We start from the raw sequence: 22,962 nt of genomic DNA on the forward strand, positions 1-22,962 counted from the left end.
CTTCCTATTCTTTGATAGAAGTTTGGTAGCAGGGAACACCCAGCAATGAACTTGATGCAATCAAGTCTATGCCTCAGTCCATTTCCTGGCATCCCTAAAATATGTGATGTTAATATTCCATTTCCAGAAGAGTGATTGACATAGAAAATTTGAGCAAAATTTAGCTATGATATGTTTTACTGAAACTTAAAAAAAAATGATTCCATCATGTTTATTGAGCTAAGTTCACTTTGGCTCAATTTAGTTGTCAAGAACACAGCATTATGTTCTTAAGACAGGTTTAAGAATTCTGATTTTTCTTCCCATCAGAATTTAGAAGTCTTCTTTTTTTCATCTTCTAAAGATCCTTCGTGAGCATTTTTATTTTCTTTGTGCTCTGATGTCTCTACCCTCCAGTAAGCTGTATTCAACCATAGCGCTGTGCTGAAAGCCAGCGATAACAAGATATGCTGAATGTATGTCTACACCATCCCAATGTTTGAGAAGGAAAGAAGACATATTGTAAATTATAAGTGTGTGTGTGTGTGTGTGTGTGTGTGTGTGCAGGCACGCCCATGCTTGCACCCTAGCTAGTGTCTCTGGACACATCAACAGAGTGCAGTTTAGAGCAGGAATGTTGTGGCAGTCAATGACGCACCAGATTAGACTGTGGGAACATAGGTAAGTAACAGTCTAGAGCTGGACAGGTAATCTAAGGCTGGAAGACAGCTCAGCTCTCTTGGTCATCCATTGACCTGGGTTCCTGGCTCCCTTTCAGGAAGCTTTACTCGTGGGATTAAACAAGTGTTTCTCTTCTCTTCATTTCCCACTTAGTAAGTATTAATGATGATCACAGCCTTTTCTCAAGGGCTCAATGCCTAAACATGCTCAATGGGTAATTTTTTTTTTTTTTGTCTCCATCCTGGATGCATACTATAGACTTTTCTTCCAATGGCCACAAGAGGAGAGTTGCTGACTTGATTTACAGAAATCCTTCAGTTAGCTCTTGGAAGCTCATGAGGATTTGTGGTTGTCTATTTGGGAAGCTAATGCAGTTTTATGATGTTGGTATGGAACAATTTAGTATAGATAAGTGGTGGCAGAGAAGGCCAAATAGGTAAGTACATGGGATATGACTTCTCCTCATTTGTGGAATATACTCATTCTTTGACATAGAAAGATAAAAATATTCCAAGAAGTATCAAATCAAAACAGATATTTTATAAGTGATAGAATTTAGGGGACACAAAAGATTGAAGTCCTATCCCTGTATTCCAATAGTCTTTCTTGAGTAGAAATGAGTGTCCATGAAGGAAAAAGCAGAAATAAAGAACTGGACACAGATCTGAAGGACCTGGAGTTTAGATACCCAAATGAGTTCATGAGTGCACAATGATGAAGCATGGGGGAAAAAAATCCATCTACCCCTGCATGGGGAAAGCCTCCTGAGTCTTGGTGCTTGGATAATCACAACATGAAGGTATGGATAAAAAATAATTAGTGGCACAAATTTAGGAATGAAACACACCTTATATATGATATTGTGCTAAATTCTTTTATCCAGAGAGAAACAGAATATTAGAGGCTGGAGGACCATGTGTTCAAACCCTACAGATTGGAGCAGCTTAAACTTTTATCCATATGCTCTGTACATAGCTGAGTTCAGGAATGTAGAGGAAGGAAATGTGAATGAGGAAACTCAAGATTTTACAAACTCTCAGGGGGTGTATCTCAAACAAGTCAAGTCTTAAATTCTTATTCCCAGGAAGAACTTTGCAGTTTGTATTGAAGAGTATTTGGCCTCTGACCCATGTCAGTGAACTTGTGCTGCAGTCATGTGACTGATACGCAGACATACTGTAAGGGACACTGCAGAGAAATGTGTCCTTAATGATGAGGTGTGAAGGCTGAGCCCTGGCATAGCTTGCAATAGCATCAGGAGCTTCCGGTGGAGTTCTCCACTCAACACATGTATTTATGTGATCCCACGTGAAAGGCTGTTCCCTAAGGATCTGTATCTCATGTCTCTGAAATGGAAAAAAAAAGAAAAACTGAAAGTAATCAATAACAGATTTCCTACATGAATCTAAATTTAACAGAGGAAAAAGAATGAAAGACAGGAGTGGGGAGAGATGGAGAACAGAAGGGAAAGAGATAAAGAGAGAATGTGCTTCAGTGTTTTCTCTGTATTTGCAGTCAACACATTCCTTGGGGGAAAAAACAGAGATGTAGTTCTTTTTGTTTTGTTTTCTGTTTTGTTATTCAAGACATGACTTCTCTGTGTATCTCTGGCTGTCCTGGAGCTCACTCTGCAGATTAGGCTGGCCTCAAACTCAGGGATCATCTACCTCTGCCTTCCACATTCTGGGATTATAGGCTTGTGCCACCATTGCCCACTGGAGACATAGTTCTTATGAATACTTACAAGTTCCTGTTTCAGATATACTTCATTATAACATTAGTCATTTTAGAGTATGGGTAACCTAGAAGCCATCTCCTCACTGGCTGCCTTGTGTTCACAACTCTTTGTGTCTCTCTTCCTTTCCCTTTTCCTTAGGTTACGAGGTCAGCTAACTCTATGGTGAGGGCAGGAGGAGGAAGGTGGTGGTACATCTCCAGGGTGTTAAAAGTTATGAAACGTCAATAAAATTGCAAACACAAAGGACTTCTAGATACAGCTTCTTCTTTAATTTTGAGAAGAGCCAAAGAAGAGGAGGGGATTTTTGTTATCACTTCTGTTTTAGAAATGAAATCCTGAGGTCAATGGAGGTCCAGGAAGAAAAACCCAGAAGGATCTGAATTTGCAGAATCCATGTCTGCTCTCTTCCTGTTGGCTGTTTAAAGAGGCAGAAATTTAATTCCATTCACTCAGTGATAAAAACCTGTCATTGTCATAAAATAAAGTAAACTGAAAAATAACCCTGAACTGTCTATTTCCAGATATCAGAGTTTCCATTACAATGAGTTGCTAGACTTTTTCCAAGTTGTAGAGAGAGATGACAGAAATTAAATAACTACATTTGATCCTTTCAAATAGATCTTTCACTGAGTTTGGAACTCACATGCAGAAGTGACTTTTTCACCACTTTGAAGATGTCTTTCCACTCATTTTAATTTCCCATCAACAGCTTAAGACATTCAGTTATTGACTATCTTTCTTACCTCCAATACTGGTCAGCATAGTTTTCTATTGCTGCATATCAAACACAGTACCTTAAAACAACACACAGTTTTGACCTCAGTTTCCTTGCTCAGGTGTCTGGACACCGTCTGTTGGGTCTTCTGCTCAAGGTCTCAGCACCTGCAGAGTTTTTACAGGGGTATGCTGTCAAGTGGTATGCACTCGTAGTGAGAATTTAGTTCCTTGTGATTAAAGGACGGAAGTTGTTTTTCATTCTGTTTCCTAGTTGCAAGTGTTCTGTTTTTAGAAATTACTCCAGTGTTTTGCACATACGCCTCTAATAGGTATTGGTAAAATACAACAACCTACTCCTTCAAAGTCACTGAGGAAGCACCTCTTGCTCAAGTCTGGTTCCACATGCATCTTTCACCTTCTAAAAATTATTGTGGCTTCAGCTCTACATGTCATTGTATACATGTATTGAATATATACAATATATGTATCTTATTATTATAAGACACATCTCTATGTAATGCATTTTATCATGCGGTGACATCCTATCATCTCTGCTGTGTTACATTAGGAATGCACAAGTCCAGTTCTGCCCACAGTAAATGGGAACGATTTATACACAGTTGTGATTCATTGAAGACCACGTTTGAGAGGATTTGCAACAATTATAGTCATCTTAAAGTGTATCTTATCAAACCCATAAAGTAACTGTTATTGGTCTCTTCCTTCTGTATGCTTTGCCTTCTACTTGACTTTTCATTCTTTCTTCCTTTCTTTTGGTTTATCTGCATAGTTCTATTGCATTCTAAACAGTGTATCAGCATCTGCTTTGATACCCTGCTGGGTAGAGTCATTCAGAGGCCCTCTGTGGTAGACTCCTGACCTGTTCCCTGTTTTCTCCCTCTTGTGATGTCCATCCCATTTGCTATCTGAGTGTGGATTGATCATCTTACCCAGGGTTCTTCTTGCCAAACTTCCTTAGGTGTACAGATTTTAGTATGTTTGTCCTATTTTATATGTCTAATATCCACTTATAAGTAAGTATATATCATATATATATATCATATATCATATGTCTATCTACTTCTGGGATACCTCACTCAAGATGATCTTTTCTAGTTCCCACCATTTGCCTGCAAATTTCATGATTTCCCTGTTTTAGTTGCTGAGACTTGTTTAAATACTGAGACTCATACCCAAACTTTGGAGAGAGTTCAGGGAATTTTATGAAAGAAGGGAGAAATAGAAAGACCTGGAAGGGACAGGAACTCTCTATTCTGTCCAAAAGTAGAGCTGCAGAACCAAAAAAATCTGGGCACAGGGATCTTTTCTGAGACTGATAGTCCAACAAAGGATCATGAATGGAGATAACTAGAATCCCTGCACAGATGTAGCCCATGGCAGCTCAGTCTCCAAGTGGGTACCCTAGTAATGGGAACAGAGGCTGTCTCTGACATGGAACTCAGTGGCTGGCTCTTCGTTCACCTCCACCTGAAGGGGGAGCAGCCTTACAAGGCCACAGAGGATGACAATGCAGACAGTCTTGATGTGATGTGATAGGTTAGAATCAGATGGAAGGGGAGGAGGACCTACCCTATAGACTGGGGGAGGGGCATGGGAGGAGAAGAGGGAGGGAGGGTGGGATTTGGAGGGGATGAGGGAGTGGGCTACAGCTAGGATACAAAGTGATTAAATTGAAATAAATAAAAAATGAATTTAAAAAAGGAGTCATTAAATAATTCTAAGCTCTTGCATGGGCTAGGCATTGGTTGGGCTTTCTCTCAGTCTCTGCTCTAGTTATCCCTGCACATCTTGTAGGTGAAGCTCTGCTAAACTTGCAGACAGGAACCTGACAGAGTTGTCCTCTGAGAGGTGCTACCAAGCAGTGCCTCAAAACAGATCCCTAGACTCACAGCCAAACATTGAGTGATGCATAGGGCATCTTGTGGAAAAGTGACAGGAAAGAGAAAAGGACCTAGAGGTGACAGGAGTTCTAGAGAAGACCAACAGAGCTAACTAACCAGGGCCCAGAGGGGATTGTTGAGACTGTAGCATCAACCAAGGACCATCCAGGAACTGGACATAGGCTCTTACAAAGATGTAGCAGATGAGCAACTTGGTCTCATGTGGATCCTCTAGTAAGGGAAGTGGGGATTGCGTTGCACATGGACTCACTTGCCAGCTTTTTGGTCATGTTCCCCTGGCAGGACTGCTTTGCCAGGCCACAGGGGAGTAGGCTGTGCTCAGTCCTGATGCAACTTCATGATCTGGGCAGGATGGATAGGAAAGGGAGCTCCCAGAAAAAGGGGAGGAGGAGGAAAGAGGAAGAGAGGGTGGGACTGGAAAGGGAGGTGGGATAGGGCTACAACAAGGATGTAAAGTGAGTAAAAAAAATTAAAAATCATGAAAACACTGAAAGTATGTGTAGCAAATAGTTTATTGGTAGAGTGCTTGCCTAGCGCACATAAAGCTGCGGGATTTGTACCTAACCCCACTGAAGCTAGGAATGGTGGTACATAGCTGTAACTATGTGTTTTGTCTATTGTCTTTTGATTAATAGAAAATTTGCGTGGAAATGTTAGAAAGAAATTACAGTTAAAATGTTGTAGATCAATGAGACAAATTTTATCAGTTATATTTTATATTTATTTAAAATATGTTTCTCATCCTAAAACCAGTAATACACTTTTAATTTTGCAAAAATAAAATAAAATAAAATAAAATCCTAAACTCTTCTATATCTTCCATTCCGTACAAAACCAGATGGTGGGTCATATCAGCTGGCAAGCCATAGTTGTTTACCCCTGTTGTATATGAATAAATTATAAAGACAAATTGAAGTTCTGGATTACATTATCTTCTTGTAGGAGGGATTTAATTGCACTCCCTGGCAGGTGATGGTAGGGACAAGATCCTATTTATCGAACTAGGGACTAATTGAATTTGAATCTAGTTTCACTCTCTCTGAGGGTTCGCTTATTTCCACTTCTTTTCATGTACAAATACATATGGAGAGTGAAGATGCTATACTCATTTTCTGGGTTCTTTTGACCAAAGATCACAAACAACAAATGACAGTTCCTGAAAGAGACCACAGAGAGTTGAATGTCAGACTAACACATTCACTTACATCTTTTCTTTCTAAATGATTGACTCCTAAATAATGTAATAACATCGATATCACTGAGTCAGGAGAGCATGTCTTAGAGATGTAGTAGAATTGATTATCTAAAGTAATGATGTTCTCTTCCCTCTCTGTTACCCCAGATCAAGTCCTTCAATCTCATCCTAGTTATGCAGGCAACCTTCCCTGTTCCCTGCCCTCTTTGGATCCTACAGATCTTCTCCTTATAACTTCACTTTCCCTACTCTTTGCTTTGGCGCAGCCCCCAACCCCAGTAGGCACCCCTGAAAACCCAAAAGCCACTCCTGCTAAGGAAGCAGGTAAGCTGACAGTGAATCAATATGGCTGCTTTTGCTCCTACAGATCCAATCCCCCAGTCTAATCCCCAGCTCTGTAGTAGAAAACACTGTAGCCTCCCTTTCCCCTCTCACCCCATGCCCAATAGATCACAAAGATGTTCTCCAAACTCCCTTTCCAGAACTCAAACCATTATTCCAGCTTCCAACACCAGCAACCTATGAGCACACCAGCTGAGCAGATCAGGGAAACAGCTTCATCAAAAATTTTCCTAACAGGCAGCACACCTCTGTAATACTCTTCTAAAGTCCAGGGAAAAAACATAAACCAAGGAACAAAACGCTCATCCAATAATTACAAAATCAAATATCATTACACAAACTGATAATCATCCCAATCCCAAATGCCTAGATATCTGTAAAATGGAATCAGTAACAACCAGGACATGATATCTCCACTGATGCTCAGCAAACCTACCACAGATAACATAGCTGTAACCAAATGAAAGCCCTTAAAAACAGTGTATATGGAGATGATAGAGGCCTTTAAAGAGGAACTGAATAAATCACGCTTAAAAATCAAGGAAAATACAAGCAAACATGGTGAGGAAGTGAATAGAACTGCTCAAAATCTGAAGATGGAAGTAGAATCAAGGTGAAAACCTAAACTGAGACAGTGCTGGAAATCAAGAACTGCATATTCAAACTTCAATAATAGAATACAAACGACAAAAGAGAAAAAGTCTCAAGAATTGAAGATATGATAGAAAAAATGGATAGATAGGAGGGATCCAAAATGGCGGCAAGGGAGGACACTCTTTCTGACCAGCAGCCCAGCAGGATCTGCATAGTGACCAGCAGACAGAACTCTGGGTCCTAAAACACCAGTGTTTCCCAGGTGGAAACCCCCATGTGGGATTCAATCTGCTTCAGGTCACCCAGCTAAACTGTAGAAGAGTTCCTAGTTCCACCAGGCCCTTGGTTTCCAGTTCACAGTCACACGCTAGCGTTCTCTGATCACCTTCCAAGACTAAACTGTGGGCCCCACAACACCAGAGACCGGGATTTCCAGTGGAGAAAAAACCCCATGGTGCAAGAAATGATTGGGACAGACCTTAGGTCACTCAGCCAATTCCTGGAAAAACCGGGGGTCTGGTGGGCTGTCAGCAGCCAACCTAGAGTGGGGTGCACACACAGGCACCAGCACAGAGTCCTGCTTGTGAATGCCTGAATCACTGCCCCAGATAGAACTGTGGGCCCCAGGACACCAGAGACCGAGTTTCTCTGTTGGGTGAAACCCACAGTGAGGGGAACAGTAGGTCTGACCTCAGAGCCCTGAGCCAATACCCTCCCTCCCCATGAAAAGTTCTAGGGAAAAGTTCCTGGGTTTCTGCAGTTGCCTAGGCACCCAATTGCCAACAAGGTGGGGCCATGGGCTCATACCTGCATGTTCTATTCACCATCCCAGACAGAACTGCGGTCCCCCAAAACACCACGATCTGGGTGTCCCTGTCTGGAGGAAATCCTACAGCAGGGGAAACAATAGGTCCAAAGCTCACGACACCCAGCTCCAGAAGAGTTTCTGGGTTCAAGCAGGCTATAGGCTCTGGCTTTCTACTGCAGGCATGAGTGCTGTTTTCACCTGCCATTGATTACTGCTAGGGCAGTGGGCTACACAGCTGTAGCCTCAGACCTACAAAAGCCTGAGAGCCATTTGAGCAGCCCTCAGATACTGCTCCAAGGTGTGACCAGTTATCCCTAGCTAAACCAACGAAACCGCGGGACTCCCTGGTTTTTCACGAGGGCTGTGCCCAGGAAATACAGCTGAAGAACAATAGCAGCAGTTTATTAAATTCAGAGCAAGAAACCCAGGAGCAGGCCAGCCATCTCTAGGACTTCTCCTGATGAGAGGAGAGCCTTCCTGAACAGCACAGTTACCACACAGGTCCATATGCCTGAGGTAAATTGTAACAGTTCCTGAGAAGCACCACCATTCAGCTGATCATACCCAAAAAGCTGAGGAAATCTTCCAAACCCTGCCAAGGGGATTCTCCCCAGGACCCTAGCAGACACCAGAAATTAACAGACAACACCTGAGATAGCCAGATGGGTAGAGGCCATAGTAAAAGCACAACCAAGAAAAGGCAAAGCAATATCACATCCCCAGAAACCAGTTATCCAGGGGCAAGTAGCCCTAACATAAGTGAAATTCAAGAAGATGACCTAACATCTATGCTTATGAAGAGGTTAATGGAGGAAATAAACAAAATGCATAAATAATTAGAGGAAGATAAAGTCAAACAGACTATGGCCATCCAGAAAGAAATAGAGCAGCCAGACAGTTTGTGGCTTTCAGAGATGAAATGATTAAATAACTGAAAGAAATAAAAGGAACAGGAATGTTCAAATAAACAGGTAAAGGGATTGAAGGAAAAACAGGAAAATACAGTCAGACAGGTGAAGGAAATCAACAAAACAGTTCAAGTCTGAAGAAAGAATTGGAAAAATTAAAGAAAACACAAACAGAGGAAATCATGGAGAGGGAGAAGTTAGGAAAGAAAACAGGAACTACAGAGGTAAGCATAACCAACAGACTACAAGAGATGGAAGAAAGAATCTCAGGTGTGGAAGATACAATGGAAGAAATCAATGTATCTGTCAAAGAAAATAATAAAACTAAAACATTCCTGACACAAACCATCCAAGAAATCCAAGACAACATGAAAAGACAAAACCTAAGAATAATAGGAATAGAGGAAAAAAGAAGATTCCCTCCTCCAAGTCCCAGAACATATTTTCAACAAAATCATAGAAGAAAATTTCCCCAACTTAAAGGAGAGGCCTATAAGAATACAAGAGTCCTACAGAACACCTAAAAAAATTGGACCAGAAAAGAAAATCTTCCCATCACATAATAATCAAAACAGTAAGTATATAGAACGAAGAAAAAATACTAAAAGCTGCAAGGAAAAAAGTCCAAGTAACATATAATGGCAAAACCATCAGAATCACACCTGACTTCTCAACATAGACCATGAAAGCCAGAAGGGCCTAGATGGATATCATGCAGACCCTAAGAGAACACAGATGTCAGCCCTGGCTACTATACCCAGCAAAACTCTCAGTTTCATAGACAGAGAAAACAAGATATTCAACAACAAAAACAAATTTCAACAATACCTACACACAAATCCAGTTCTAAGGAAGATACTAGAAGGAAAAATACAATCCAAGAAAACTAACTACTTTCAAGAAAACACAGGAAATAATTAACCTCACTACACAAAACAAAAAGTAGCCAAGCACACAAACACACTACCAAAGCCAACATCAAAATCAAAGGATCTAACAGCCAATGGTCATTAATCTCTCTCAATATCTAATAAAATAGACTTTCAGCCAAAATTAATAAAAAGGAATGGGGAAGGACACTGCGTACTCATCTAGGGAAAATTCTCCCAGGAAGACATCACAATCCAGAATATCTATGTCCCAAATACAAAGGCACCCATATTTGTAAAAGAAACATTAATAAAACTTAAACCAGACATAGATGCCCACACATTAATTGTGGGAGACTTCAACACCCCTCTCTTAACAAAGGACAAATCAACAAAACAGAAATTAAACAAAGAAACAGTATCTCTAACAGAGGTCATGAATCAAATTTACCTAACAGATATCTTACACCCAAACACAAAAGAATTTACCTTCTTCTCAGCACCTCATGGAACCTTCTCCAAAATAGACCATATAGATGGTCACAAAGAAAGACTCAAAAAATACAAGAATAATACAGACACTGAGGAAATAATCCCTGTATCCTATCTGATCACTATCCTATCTGATGACTAAAGCTAAACCTCAACAACAACAGAAATAGCAAAAAGCCTACACACACATGGAAACTGAACAACTCACTACTAAATGCCAGCTGGGTCAGGGAAGAAATAAAGAAATTAAAGTCTTCCTAGAATTCAATGAAAATGAAAGCACAACATACCCAAACTTATGGGACACAATGAAAGCAGTGGAAAGAGGAAAGTTCATAGCACTAAGTGCCGTCAAGAAGAAATTTGAAACATCTCATTCAATCAACTTAATGGCTCACCTAAAAGCTGTAGGGGAAAATAAAAGAAGCAGACACACCAAAGAGGAGTAGACGGCTAGAAATAATCAAACTCAGGACTGAAATCAATCAATTATAAACAAAACAATTCAAAGAAACAATGAAACCAAGAGCTGTTTCTTTGAGAAAATCAACAAGATAGACAAACTCTTAGTCAAACTAAATAAAGGGCAGAGAGACACTATACAAATCAACAAAATCAGAAATGAAAAGGGAGACATAACTACACACACTGAGGAAATCCAAACAAGCATTAGGTCTTACTTCGAAAGTCTACATGCCACAAAATTTGAAAATCTAAATGAAATGGACAATTTTCTTGATTGAGTCTGCTTGCCAAAGCCGAATCAAGACCAGGTAAATCAATCAAGTAGTACTATATCCCTTAAGGAAATAGAAGTAGTCATCAAAAGTCTCCCATGCAAAAAAAAAAAAAAAAAAAAAAAAGCCCAGGCCCAGATGGTTTCAGTGCAGAATTCTACCAGACCCTGAAAGAAGAGCTAACACCAATACTCTTCAAACTATTCCACAAAATAGAAACAGAAGGAATACTACCAAACTCATTCTACAAAGCCACAGTCACCTTGGTACCTGAATCTTATAAAGACCCAACAAAGAAAGAGAATTTCAGGCCAATCTCCCTTATGAACATTGATGCAAAAATACTTAACAAAATACTTGCAAACCGAATACAAGAACACATTAAAGATATCATCCACTATGACCAAGTAGGCTTCATCCCAGGTATGCAGGGGTGGTTCAATATACTGAAATCCATCAATGTGATCCACTGTATAAACAAACTAAAGGAGAAAACCACATGATCATCTCCTTAGGTGCTGAAAAATCATTTGACAAAATCCAGCATCCATTCAAGTTTAAAGCCTTGGAGATATCAGGGATACAAGGCACATACCTAAACATAGTAAAGTCAATATACAGCAAACCTATAGCCAACATCAAACTAAATAGAGAGAAACTTAAATCAATCCCACTGAAATCAGGAACAAGGCAAGGCTGCCCACTCTCTCCATATCTCTTCAACATAGTACTTGAAGTCCTTGCTAGAGCAATAAAACAATTAAAGGAGATCAAGGGGATACAAATTGGAAAGGAAGAAGTCAAAGTATCACTATTTGCAGATGATATGATGGTATACATTAGTGACCCCAAAAACTCTACCAGGGAACTCCTACAGCTGATTAACACCTTCAGCAGTGTGGTTGAATATAAAATTAACTCAAAAAATCAGTAGCCCTCCTATATACAAAAGACAAATGGGCTGAGAGGAATTAGGGAAACAACACCCTTCACAATAGCCACAAAGGACATAAAGTATCTTGGTGTGACCCTAACCAAAAAAAGTCAAAGACTTATATGAAAAAAAAATTTCAAGTCTCTGAAGAAAGAATTAGAAGAAGGTATTAGAAGATAAAAAGATCTCCTATGTTCATGGCTTGGCAGGATTAACATAGTAAAAACGGGCATCTTACCAAAAGCAATCTACAGATTGAATACAATTCCCGTCAAATTACCAACACAAATCTTAACAGAGGTTAAAAGAAAATTTCTCAACTTCATATGGAATAACAAGAAACCAAGAATTGCAAAAAAAGATCCCCTACAGTAAAAGATCTCCTGGGGGTACCTCCATCCCTGATCTCAAGATGTACTATAGAACAACAATACTAAAAATGGCATGGTATTGGTATAGAAACAGACTGGTGGTTTGATGGAATTGAATAGAAGACACTGTAATAAATCCCTACTCTTTTGGACACATGATTTTTGACAAAGATGCCAAAACCATTCAATAGAAAAAAGATAGCATCTCCAGAAAATGGTGCTGGTCTAAATGTATATCTACATGTACAAAAGTGCAAATAGATCCATACTTATCACCCTGCATAAAACTAAAGTCCAAGTGGATCAAAGACCTCAACATAAAACCAAACACGTTAAATCCGTTAGAAGAAAAAGTGGGGAAGACCCTAGAACTCATTGGCACAGGAGACAACTTCCTGAACAGAACAACAACAGCACAGGCTCTAAGAGCAGCAATCAATAAATGGGACCTCATGAAACTGAAAAGCTTCTGTAAAGCGAAGGACACTGTCCTCAGAACAAAACGACTGACTACAGATTGGGAAAAGATCTTCACCAACCCTATATCTGACAGAGGTCTAATATCAAGAAAATATAAAGAACTCAAGAAGTTAAACAGTAACAAAACAAGTAATCCAATTAAAAAATGGGGTACAGAGCTAAACAGAGAATTCTCAATAGAAGAATGTTGAATGGCAGAGAAACACTTAAAGAAATGCTCAATGACCTTAGTCATCCAGAAAATGCAAATTATCACGACCCTGAGATTTCACTTTATACCCATCAGAATGGCAAAGTTAAAAAACTCAAGTGACAACACATGCTGGAGAGGGTGTGGAGAAAGCGAACCCTTGTCCACTGCTGGTGGGAATGTAAACTTGTACAATGACTTTGGAAATCAATCTTGTGCTTTCTCAGACAACTAGGAATATTGCTTCCTCAAGATCCAGCTATACCACTACTAGGCATGTATCCAAAGAGGCTCAAGTATACAATAAGGACATTTGCTCAACTTTGTTTATAACATCTTTATTTGTAATAGCCAGAAGCTGGAAACAACCCAGATGCCCCTCAACTGAAGAATGGATGCAGAAATTGTGGTACATTTACACAATGGAATACTACTCAGCAATTAAAAAGAAGGCAATAATGAAATTTGCAGACAGGTGGTGGGAGCTGGAAAAGATCATCCTGAGTGAGGTATTCCAAAAGCAGAAAGACACACAGGGTATATACTCACTCATAAGTAGATACTAGATATATAATATAGGATAAACCTACTAAAATTTGTACACCTAAAGAAACTAATCAAGAATGAGGACTCTGGCTAAGATCCTCAATCCCCATTCAGAAAGGCAAAGAGGATGGACATCAGAAGAAGGAGAAAACAGGGAACAGGACAGGAGACTGCCACAGAGGGCCTCTGAAAGAGTCTAGGCAGCAGGGTATCAAAGCAGATGCTGAGACTTATGGCCAACCTTTTGCAGAGTGCAGGGAATTTTATGAAAAAAGTGGGACATAGTAAGACTTGGAGAGGACAGGAGTGCCACAATGAGAGTAATAGAACCAAAAATCTGGGCACATGTTTTTTTTTTGTTTTTTGTTTTTGTTTTTGTTTTTGTTTTTTTTCTTTTTTCTGAGACTGATACTCCAACCAAGGACCATGCATGGAGATAACCTAGAACCCCTGCACAGATGTAGTCCATGGCAGTTCAGTGTCCAAGTGGGTTCCAAATGGGACACTCTCTCACATGAATTGATTGGCCTGCTCTTTGGTCACCTCCCCCTGAGGGGGGAGCAGCCTTACCAGGCCACAGAGGAAGACAATGCTGCCACTCCTGATGAGACTGATAGACTAGGATTAGAAGGAAGGAGAGGAGGACCTCCCTATCAGTGGACTTGGGGAGGGGCATGGGTGGAGAAGGGGATAATGGGTGGGCTTGGGAGGGGAGGAGAAAGAGAGCTACAGGGGGGATACAAAGTGAATAAACTGTAATTAATAAAAATAAAAAAAATTAAAATTAAAATGCATAGATCAGTCAAAGAAAATGGTAAATTTAGAATTGTCATGACAAACTGTGTAGGACATATGCAGCCCTTGAAATGTTTGCTAAAAGGGTCCCAAATAAATCCTCAAACAACCTTGCTGTTATGCAGACAATAGTTGCTCAACACTATGTAACAGCAAGGCTTCTCTGAGGAAGACAACACCCACACAACTCATTGAACATGGAGAGGCTAAGCTGCCTCCTACCTATTTCATTGTCTTTGGCACAGGAAGGTACTCTGCAGTCTACCAAAAAAGGAATATATACACCAACCTAGCCAAACCCTATTCTAGACAACGCTGCCCTGCATGCAAAATATGCTCAGGTGATTGTGGCACAAAGCTTCTGGGAACAACCAACCAATGTTTGATTTGATTCAAAGCCCTACTACATGATAGGGAACCCATATCTGACATTGCTTGGATGACCAAGAAACAAAGACTAGGTATCCCAGAGAATTAGGCTAGAACCAAATAATAATGGCCTCAAAACTTGTTTGATAAAGTGGCTCCTAATGATATTCTGCTACACTCATAGAACAGTGCCTTATTCAGCTATCATCAGAGAAGTTTCCCCCTGCAGCAGATGACAACAGTCAGACATTGCAAATAGAGAACTAGACCTCAGAAGACTCAGCCCTAAATAGGATTTTAGCCCCCTCCCTCATTCCCTTCCAATCCCACCTTCCCTCCCTCATGTCCTCCCATGCCTCTCTCTAAGTCAACTGATACACAAGGACTTCTAAATCAATTGAGCAAAGCTTCTATGAACTTGCAGAGGCTGAAGCAGCAAGAACAGGCATATAGGGGTCTCTCTCAGATCCTTTGCATATGTATATATTAATTAATATATATATTAATTAACAGCTTTCGGGTTAGAATTTTCAAGTGACCCTGAATGTGTGAATGGGTGGATTTCTGGTTTCTGATTCTTCTGACTTCTCCCTGAGCTCTTTTCCTTCTGTTGGTTTGCTTTGTCCAACTTTGATGTGAGGGTTTTTGCTTTGTCTTATTATATTTATTTTGTGATGTTTGATGTTGTATCTTAGTCTATTCTTTTCTAATGAGAAACAAAAAGGGCATAGATCCAGACAGGAGGGAAGGTGGGGAGGAACTGGGGGGAGGAGAGGGAAGCAATCAGGGTATATTTTCAAAACAAAGAAAAGATAAGGAACTACTAGACAATTATCCCCATTTTCTCGAGACAGTAGAAGACATGAAATTACACTGCCCATTGTAGCAAGGAGGAGGTGACTATCATGTCTATCTTATATCAGGTATTTCTAGACTAAGTTTTTTCTTCTTCAAAAAATGAGGACTTCCCTAATAGGCAGGTCTAACCAAAAATTCTGAAATGTCAGCTATCCTTTCAAATGACAGAAAAACTCATCTGCCCAGACACGTACTTGTATAATGGTTAGGAATCAGTATGATGACATTTTCTGGAAGAAAACTATGGACAGAGAATGCTTTTATTTTTCATAGCTTCTATTGAATGTGTTATTCGATAACCTCAAATATGTTTCTTTTTAAAAAAAAGTACATTGTTTTCACTATTGCCCTCACCTTCTCCATTCTTCCTTCCATCCCCATCACCCTTCTGGTCCCTATAGTCCTCTTTCTCACACTGTATCTTTTGTTGTGTTGTTTCAGGAACCACTGGTTAGAGATCCTGTGTTTTAACAGTCTTTTACTTACTGCTTTTCCTCTTTAAACAAGAGAATGAATCTCTGTCAAGCCAATGGATGTATTGACCACTCTGAGAAGCAAGACCTGTGCAGAAACAGGAAATGTCTCTCCTTCCTAACAGGAAGAGGGAAAACCTTGCCCTACATATCAGATGGTTATGTCTATAACAGACTGGATTAACCTCTAGTAAATGAGATGAGACTTCATTCTCATACAGACTTGTCTACTATTGGAGATCTGTACTTTTTTTTAAATTGTGGTAGTGTTTATTTTTTTAAATTGATTACACTTTATTCACTTTGTATCCCCCCCATAAGCCCTCCCTCCTCTCCTCCCAGTCTCACCCTTCTACCCCCTTCTTCACGCATGCCCCTCCCCAAGTCCACTGATAGGGGAGGTCCTCCTCTCCTTCCTTCTGATCTTAGTCTATCATATCACATCAGGAGTGGCTGCATTGTCATCTTCTGTGGCCTGGTAAGGCTGCTCCCCCCTCAGGGGGAGGTGATCAAAGAGCAGGCCAATCAGATTATGTCAGAGACTGTCCCTCTTCCCATTACTATGTAATGGACACTAAACTGCCATGGACTACATCTGTGTAGGGGTTCTAGGTTATCTCCATGCATGGTACTGGTTGGAGTATGAGTCTCTGGAAAGATCCTTGTGATCAAATTTTCTGGTTTTGTTGCTCTCCTTGTGGAGACCCTGTCCTCTCCAGCTCTTACTATTTCCCAGTTCTTACATAATATTCCATTCACTCTACCCAACAGTTGGCCATAAGTCTCAGCATTTGCTTTGATAGTCTGCAGGGCAGAGCCTTTCAGAGGCCCTCTGGGGGAGGCTCCTAATTTGTTTCCTGTATTCTTCTTCTGGTGTCCATCTTCTTTGCATTTCGGAGAGGGATTGAACATTTTAGCCAGAGTCCTCCCTCTTGATTAGTTTCTTTAGGTGTACAGATTTTAGTAGGTTTATCCTATATTACATGTCTATATGAGTGAGTATATATCATGTGTGTCTTTCTGCTTCTGGGACAGCTCACTCAGGATGATCCTTTCCAAATCCCACCATTTGCCTGCAAATTTCATGATTTCCTTATTTTTCATTGCTGAGTAATATTCCATTGTGTGGATGTAGCACAATTTCTGAATCCATTCTTCAGTTGAGGGGCATCTGGGCTGTTTCCAGCTTCTGGCTATACAAATAAACCTGCTACAAACATGGTTGAGCAAATGTCCTTATTGTGTACTTGAGTCTCTTTTGGATATATGCCTAGGAGTGGTATGGCTGGATCTTGAGGAAGCACTATTCCTAGTTGTCTGAGAAAGCACCAGATTGATTTCCAGAGTGGTTGTACAAGTTTACATTCCCACCAGCATTGGAGAACGGTTCCCCTTTCTCCACAACCTCTCCAGCATGTGATGTCACTTGAGTTTTTCATCTTGGCCATTCTGATGGGTATAAGGTGAAATCTCAGGGTCGTTTTGATTTGCATTTCCTGGATGGCTAATGACATTGAGCATTGCTTTAAGTGTTTCTCTGCCATTCAACATTCCTCTACAGAGAATTCTTTTTTAGTTCTGTTCCCCATTTTTAATTGGATTACTTGGTTTGCTGCTTTTAAGCTTCTTTAGTTCTTTATATACACTGGATATTAACCCTCTGTCAGATAAAGGGTTGGTGAAGATTCTTTCCCAATCTGTAGGCAGTCATTTTGTTTTGATGATGGTGTCCTTTGCTTTTCAGAAGCTTTTCAGTTTCATGAGGTCCCATTTATTGATTGTTGCTCTTAGAGCCTGTGCTGTTGTTGTTCTGTTCAGGAAGTTGTCTCCTGTACCAAAGAGTTCTAGGGTCTTCCCCACTTTTTCTTCTAACGGATTTAATGTGTCTGGTTTCATGTTGAGGTCTTTGATCCACTTGGACTTCATTTTGTGCAGGGTGATAAGTATGGATATATTTGCATTTTTCTACATGTAGATATACAGTTATACCAGCACCATTTGTTGAAGATGCTCTCTTTTTTCCATTGTATGGTTTTGGCATCTTTGTCAAAGATCAGGTGTCCATAAGTGTGTGGGTTTATTTCTGGGTCTTCTGTTTGGTTCCACTGATCCACTATTCTGTTTCTGTGCCAGTACCATGCAGTTTTTATTACTGTTGCTCTATAGTACAGCTTAAGATCAGGGATGGAGATACCTCCAGAAGATCTTTTATTGTAGAGGACTGTTTTAGCAATTCTGGGTTTCTTGTTATTCCATATGAAGGTGAGAATTTTTCTTTCAAGGTCTGTAAAGAAATGTGTTGGTAATTTGATGGGAATTGCACTGAATCTGTAGATTGTTTTTGGTAAGATGGCCATTTTTACTATGTTAATTCTGCCAAGCCATGAGCATGGGAGATCTTTCTATCTTCTGATATCTTCTTCTAATTCTTTCTTCAGAGACTTGAAATTTTTTTCATACAAGTCTTTGAGTTGCTTGGTTAGGGTTACACCAAGGTACTTTATGTCATTTGTGGCTATAGTGAAGGGTGTTGTTTCCCTAATTTCTCAGCCCTTTTGTCTTTTGAATACAGGAGGGCTACTGATTTTTTTTTTTTTTGAGTTAATTTTGTATCCTGCCACTTTGCTGATGGTGTTTATCAACTTTAGGAGTTCCCTGGTAGAATTTTTGGGGTCATTCTGGTATACTATCATATCATCTGCAAATAGTGATAATTTGACTTCTTCCTTTCCAATTTTTATCCCCTTGATCCCCTTCAACTGTCTTATTGCTCTAGCAAGGACTTTCAGAACTATGTTGAAGAGATATGGAGAGAGTGGGCAGCCTTGCCTTGTCCCTGATTTCAGGAGAGCTATACTTTTAAAGTAGGGTTTTCTATTCTGGAACAGTGAGCTTAGGACAGGAGCTTTTATCTTGATGGATCCAAAGACAAGTAAATGACTCTTGAATTTCCAAAGGAGCATACTCTCAGTAGAAATCTTGTGGGTAGTAATGCAATTCTTCTCATCTTTTTTAAATTGTTATTGTTATTCCATGTTGTTCTCAGGGACTTTATTTGCCCTGGGGAAAGATCAGAAGAATCCAAACAGGAGGTCAATTGCATTTCAAAAGGACTTTTAAGAACTCATAACTGAAACATTTGTATTGAAAACTGAGTTTTTAAGTTTAGCAAACTTTTCTAGAGAGGCATGCCCTTGTAGTTTGGAGAGGAATATTTTGAATATCAAAAAACTGAGTACTAAAATATACTGTGTGTGAAACATATAATGTAAACTATGGAGCTGAGAAGAATTCAGTGTTCTCTGTTTAAATAAAATAAAGACACACAGCCTGTAGAGAAGACAGCACTGAAGTAAGCGGGATACTGGGGAAGGCAGACTCTTGCCCCTGTCAGTGAAACGGTGTGTGTGTGGGGGGGGGTGGGAGGAGAGGTGAATGTTCTTCACTTTCCAGAAAAGTCTCTCGAATGCATTGAATCCTGGCATGGCAGGAAGAGGTAAGTGAGGAGTTAGGTGTTAACTGGATGGTTTGTGGATGTGGAGTTGACTCTGATTCACTACATCCCAGAATCACAAATACAGCTGAACAGTCTAAGATTACCAATAAGAGGATGATGGAAGGATGGTGAATGTAGAACAGCCTCTGGCTGACCACAAGCAAGAAATGAGGTGCAGAAATCATACTGATGACAGAACATGGAAACACCAATGTTCTCTTAATGCACAACACTAGGTTGACCATGGGTCTCTGTTTGTTTCTGGAATCTAACAAACACGGGGAGAAATGAACATGCATCAGGCTCCTTTTCCTCCAGGGCAAGAAACTTTGACCAAAACTTTATTTACTACAAGGATATTGTGTGGGAAACAGAAGAAAAGGACAGACGAAAACCTCTGATTTTATTCTTTTACTCATAACCTAGATTATTTGTCATTAATTGACTGGGTTTACATGAAGTAAGTATTTGTAGGTAATTTTTCTTCCATTAGGGTATCAGGAGCTCTGAATGACAAAGGAGATTGAAGGGTGGAATTTTCTTAAATTTACTTACCTGAATACATAGTATATCAAATGCAAATTTCTTTGCGTATTTTATTTGATATTTCTGTATTGTGACAAAATTTACCAAAAAAGGATAATGTGTACTCACATTCTTTGTATATTTTGAGGTTAATTTCTCAGTAAAATACTTTGATTTGCTCAATAATTACACCCACTAATTACTAAGCTTTATTCACCACTTGTATTTTTCTCACAAATTGAATCTAAAATTTACCCCCATTGTTCACTTCTTTCATTTTTTGAAGTAAGGATGACTAAATAGTCTGCTATTATTTCATTTCTAACTTAGCTAATTAAATTTTATGGAAGTTTTCATCTCAGAATTTCTAACTATTTACATTGTTTAGTTTTTCTGTGGTAACAGAATCTTCTAATTCATTTCAAAATGTGTTGTGTTGACTCACTCTTCCACTAAATCCTCACTCCTTAACTTGGTGATTTGGCTTACAAAAGGAAGAAGGAGGCTCAGTCAGAGGGACTTTGTCTAAATTCATTCTTATCCTCTTCTTCTTAACCATGACACTTTTCCATTTGACTCAACATTCAGGAAGTTCTCATGAAGGCTTTCTTCCAAACCTTTCCTTCTTCTTCACTAATTTCTCATCAATCTTCTCTCTCAACAACCCTCCCCCTTTCTGAGACTTAAAAAAAAAAAAAAAAAAAACTTCTAAGAAAAATGCTTTTATTATTAGCCCGAGAAGCCCTTCTTCTTTGTCTGGCTTTTCTTCAGAAAGAAGCAAAAAGTTAGACCAATGTCCATTGTATTTAGAAGATAAGGCCTGGCTTCCATGTTATTGCCAGGCTTCCATGCTATTCTATGTTGATTAGGGAGTTTTTTCCATTTAATTTCCCTTTCCCTCTTCAGTCTTCCCTCAGACCCTATTCACTTTGAGGTCTACCTGTAACAGATAGGGAATGTGAGTTCCTTTGGCGTTCCACGTTTTTTTGCTTGAAGATAGTTTTCCTGGAAAGTTCTAACTCACCCCATATTCATTCCTTAAAACATCTCTTGAGTGCTGCATTGCTTATCTTATTAAAACAGAAGGCGCTTAGATTTCTGCACATATCCTTCCTACTAACCACTTGTTCAAGCATCTAATTTATATTGAGGGAATATTCCATTGAGTAATGTTTAATGTGTGGTTTATAATTCAGCAAGAAATAGATTGGTCCCTTTAAATTTAAGCTTGAAATGAACATAAGATCATACTTTGACCTTGTAATTATCTTCTGAAGTGGGGCCAATGGCTGTCCGTGTACAGGTCTTGCAAGTGACCTGTGTTTTTATTACGTTAACAAAGAAGTTGAGGAAATGATATTCAGTTATTACAGGCTGGGTCCCAGCTTCAGTTTTGTGCTGGCCCTGGCACTGGCTATAACGTCTGAGACTTCTATTCACATGAAACCTGGCTTTATACCTTTATGTATCAGGTTCTATATTAGAAAGATGAAATTATTTGGAGAGAAATTAGCAGCTATGATAGGGATTTCCTACCCAGCACTTTCCGCAGAGCATCCTGGACTTCTTTGTTTCTCAGACTATACACAACAGGGTTCAACAGAGGTGTTATGACAGTGTAAGTCACCGAGACCAGCTGGTCCTGCTCCTTGGTATTCTCTGACTTGGGTTTGAAGTAGGCTATAGAGGCACACCCATAATGAATCACAACCACGGTGAGGTGGGAGGCACAGGTTGCAAAAGTTTTTTTCCGGCCTTCAGCTGAGGCAATCTTGAGAATCGTGGAAATAATGAGGACGTAGGAGACAAATAGGAAAGTGGCAGGGGCTGTGATGGCCAGGAGGCTGAGAATTAATGTCAAGATCTCATTGAAGATTGGCACTGCACAGGCCAGATCCAAAATAGGTCGGACATCACAGAAGAAATGTTCAATAAGTGAGTAGCAAAAGGGCAGCCTGAATATGGCCACGGCCTGAACTAGTGACAGCAAGAACCCTGTGGCACAGACTGAAGATGCCAGGATGACACACACCCTCCAATTCATGATGATGCTATAGCGAAGCGGGTTGCAGATGGCCACATAGCGATCATAGCCCATGACTGCTAGCAGGAGACAGTTGGTGATTGCAAAGCCAAGGAAAAAAAATAACTGTGTCCCACAGCACTCCAGGGAGATGGATTGGCTCAGGCCCACAAGGCTGCCAAGCATGCGTGGGATGATGACCAGAGAATAGAAAGTCTCTGAGGTGGAGAGAACACTTAAGAAGAAATACATGGGGGTGTGAAGGCGGTGGTCAATACGGATAATGGTCACTATGATGATATTGCCAGCCAGAGTCAGGATGTACAGGGCAAAGAAGACAACGAAGAGTGTAAGCTGGTGCTCTTGGAAGTTGGAGAAACCTTGGAAAACAAACTCTCTTACCTCTGTGCAGTTGGCTCTCTTCATTGAGGAGCTCAGGTCTGAAATATAAAAAGGTCAATAATATATCTTATTGCCAGTGATAACCTTGACCCTGAGTACACAGCAGAGAGAAGATTTTACACATCTGAGACTCAGTTCAAAACTTCATGGCTGAATCTGTAAATCCATCGTGTCCTTTTCTCCCAAGAATGGCCCACTAAATTTAATCACTAAAACTTACATTTTAAAAGTATATAAGTCACAACCAGGCAAGGCCATGTGGTTGTAATCTCAGCATTGTGGAGATAGAGAAAGGCAGATGCCTGGGTTTACAGGGCAGCCAGTCTAGTCTCAGTACGTTCTGAGCCCATGAGAGACGGTGCCTTAAAAAATTTTAAAAATACATCAAAATTGACGACCTCTAAACAACAATGGCTGAGGTTGGTACCTGACTGCCACCCCGGCATGTACAATCACACAGGCCTGCACAAGGAAGTGTATTTGCACAAACAAGAGCATACAGAAAGTTAAAACAAAAA

General features: G+C 40.0%; 1 protein-coding gene across 1 annotated transcript; it reads right to left on the reverse strand.

The window, feature by feature from the left end:
* Nucleotides 1–21,485: 21,485 nt before the first annotated feature.
* Nucleotides 21,486–22,507, reverse strand: LOC110565355 (olfactory receptor 10J1-like). The gene has a single exon (XM_021663030.2). It carries the CDS (start codon nt 22,466–22,468, stop codon nt 21,536–21,538), a length of 933 nt encoding a protein of 310 aa, XP_021518705.1. The 5' UTR covers nt 22,469–22,507; the 3' UTR covers nt 21,486–21,535.
* Nucleotides 22,508–22,962: the final 455 nt, after the last annotated feature.

Source organism: Meriones unguiculatus, chromosome 11 (genome assembly GCF_030254825.1).
Source record: "Meriones unguiculatus strain TT.TT164.6M chromosome 11, Bangor_MerUng_6.1, whole genome shotgun sequence".
Taxonomy (NCBI): domain Eukaryota; kingdom Metazoa; phylum Chordata; class Mammalia; order Rodentia; family Muridae; genus Meriones; species Meriones unguiculatus.

Coding starts and splice junctions, on each gene's coding strand:
- LOC110565355 (XM_021663030.2), bottom strand. CDS start 22,468: ATGAAGAGAGCCAACTGCACAGAGGTAAGAGAGTTTGTTTTCCAAGGT.